This window comes from Trypanosoma rangeli (genome assembly GCF_003719475.1).
Source record: "Trypanosoma rangeli strain AM80 chromosome Unknown Tra_15.4_contig_00004, whole genome shotgun sequence".
Taxonomy (NCBI): domain Eukaryota; phylum Euglenozoa; class Kinetoplastea; order Trypanosomatida; family Trypanosomatidae; genus Trypanosoma; species Trypanosoma rangeli.
Window position 1 is genome coordinate 1 of NW_021705748.1, and position 1,975 is coordinate 1,975.

Here is a 1,975-nt window from a genome sequence, read left to right on the forward strand (position 1 = left end):
GTTGACACTCTTTGGCTGGGTCGTCCTGCCAATTGACGCTTCACATGGCGTCGCCACCCATGTACGTGAATGCATTGCAGGATCTGTAGAGCCTCGCACCAGTCTCAAGCAATCCGTGATGGACTGATGCGCAGCAGATGTTTGATCCGCATAAGGGAGGCCTCCACCTACACGACAGGCATCAGCACATACGTCAAAATAAACGACGACAACATGCCTCTCAATAAACTCCCAATAGGGCCTGCTAAAAAACGTCTTGATTTTAACGATCACGCGTCTGTCCTCTCCCGCTGCGGTGAAGGAGGGGTGGCTGCCCAAGCACTGCAGCAGCAGCAACGCCATCCACCGGACGACAGCCCTCATCGCGGAAAGCACCCGCATGCCATCCTCATCCGCCATCATATATACCCCGCCGCGTGGAATGATATGTGCGATTGTATGTGTTGTTGTTAATGTGTGACGTTAGTTTTTCGTCATTGTACCCCGCACTGACCTTGCTTGTTAAAACAACTACATATGGAAGGTAAAAAAACGAAGGCAATGAAGATAAGTGGAGAAGTGGAGAGAAACTTGGACGGAAAACACCCAAAGAAAAAATAATAAAAGTATAAAACGTTGTAGACATCGCACACACTGCAATGCATGTTGTAAGGCAAAGGTAAATGCACCCAAGCAGAGCACAGAGAGCACAGAAGAGTCCATTTGAGAAGAAAACGAAATTAACTCGTCGGCTGCGGCAGTTTAGCCTGCAAAGCAACTTTTTCTATTTCTTCCTGATTCTTATTCGCTAGTTGAGGCCAAGCCATTCAGCCCAACCCATTTCACGCTTCCGAGTGGTGGGAGAAGTCAATCGTGAGCTTTTCAGCGCCGCCTCCGTCATCCGAGTTGGCGAGCAGTGCAGTGCTGGTGGCGAAGTATTTCTTTTTGCAGTGTGTGGTTCTGGTGGCAACAGCACTACTTGCCGGGAATTGACTTTATTATTCGCAACCGCTTTGATGGGTGGTTGCGCAAGACACAGTGCAACGCTGTTACATGTACTTTGTTCCGCATTTGACAATCGCAGGTGGTGAAGTTCACGTCGCAACTGCATAACTTGTGACGCCAAATAGTGTACATTCTGCTCAGTGGGTTCCGAGTAGGCACGCAAGTCATCGTCCCACGTATCCACAACTGAAGCATGTGTTTTGTCTCCTCCATGAAGGGTGGTAACACTTTTTATTCCTGCATCTGTGCTGTGTTCGAGTGTCCCACACTTCTCCACCCAGTTCACTGACCCACCCAAACGCTCCTCCAGAATCTTAACAAAATTCACCATCGCCTCATATTTAGACATGTCGCCCAGTTGCTTCCATGCAGCGTACTTAAGCCGCTCACGTGTCCACCATATAGACGGTGCCCCGCCTGTGCATGGACCGTGCTCTGCCTGCTGCCGAAGAGCGTAGAACACAAGCTTCTCCTTGTCGTCAAGCTGTGTTGATACCTCAATATCGCCAAACTCATGGTCAAAAAACTGTGAGACTTTAATATATTTTTCTGGAAAAGCGTAGTCCATTAACACAACCCTTGAGCTGTGGCCTCATCCTGTTTGAGTGAGGAGTTAAAGAGGAAGCTAGTCTGTGAAACACACGTGAACAGAAACAGTAGCTGCACTGTCACTCCTTGCACCTTTTTCATATCATATTGGGTTTTGTAAAATCTTATTCTTGCCCTCCATTTTCTTTTTATTTTGTTCCTTTTTAAAGGCCCTTGTGGCCTCCTTCGCTTCCACATACAAACGCCCTTGACTCCACCGACTGCACCTGCACACATCGCCCTCAATCACCATCACCATCACCCTCCTGCTTCCCAATGAAGTTTGTTTATGCACAATAATTGGCGTCATGGCCCAATCACATTCTTTTACCGCCTTCTCCCCACTCAAATTCACTCTTGATACTCAAGTATATATATATATATATATATATATATATAGTAG

At 47.3% G+C, this 1,975-nt stretch overlaps 2 protein-coding genes across 2 annotated transcripts, besides 2 other annotated features; both read right to left on the reverse strand.

Moving 5' to 3' along the window:
• TraAM80_00235 (uncharacterized protein) lies at positions 1-399 on the reverse strand (the record flags this gene model as incomplete). Its single annotated transcript, XM_029377319.1, has 1 exon — positions 1-399. A coding segment is annotated over one exon (399 nt), but the record flags the coding sequence as incomplete, so codon positions are not given.
• A 388-nt stretch (positions 400-787) lies between these two features.
• TraAM80_00236 (uncharacterized protein) lies at positions 788-1,552 on the reverse strand (the record flags this gene model as incomplete). The annotated part of the gene is made up of 1 exon (XM_029377320.1): positions 788-1,552. One exon carries the CDS (start codon positions 1,550-1,552, stop codon positions 788-790), a length of 765 nt encoding a protein of 254 aa, XP_029242800.1.
• Positions 1,553-1,796: 244 nt separating this feature from the next.
• Positions 1,797-1,838: a microsatellite.
• Positions 1,839-1,941: 103 nt separating this feature from the next.
• Positions 1,942-1,971: a microsatellite.
• The last annotated feature ends 4 nt before the right edge of the window (positions 1,972-1,975 follow it).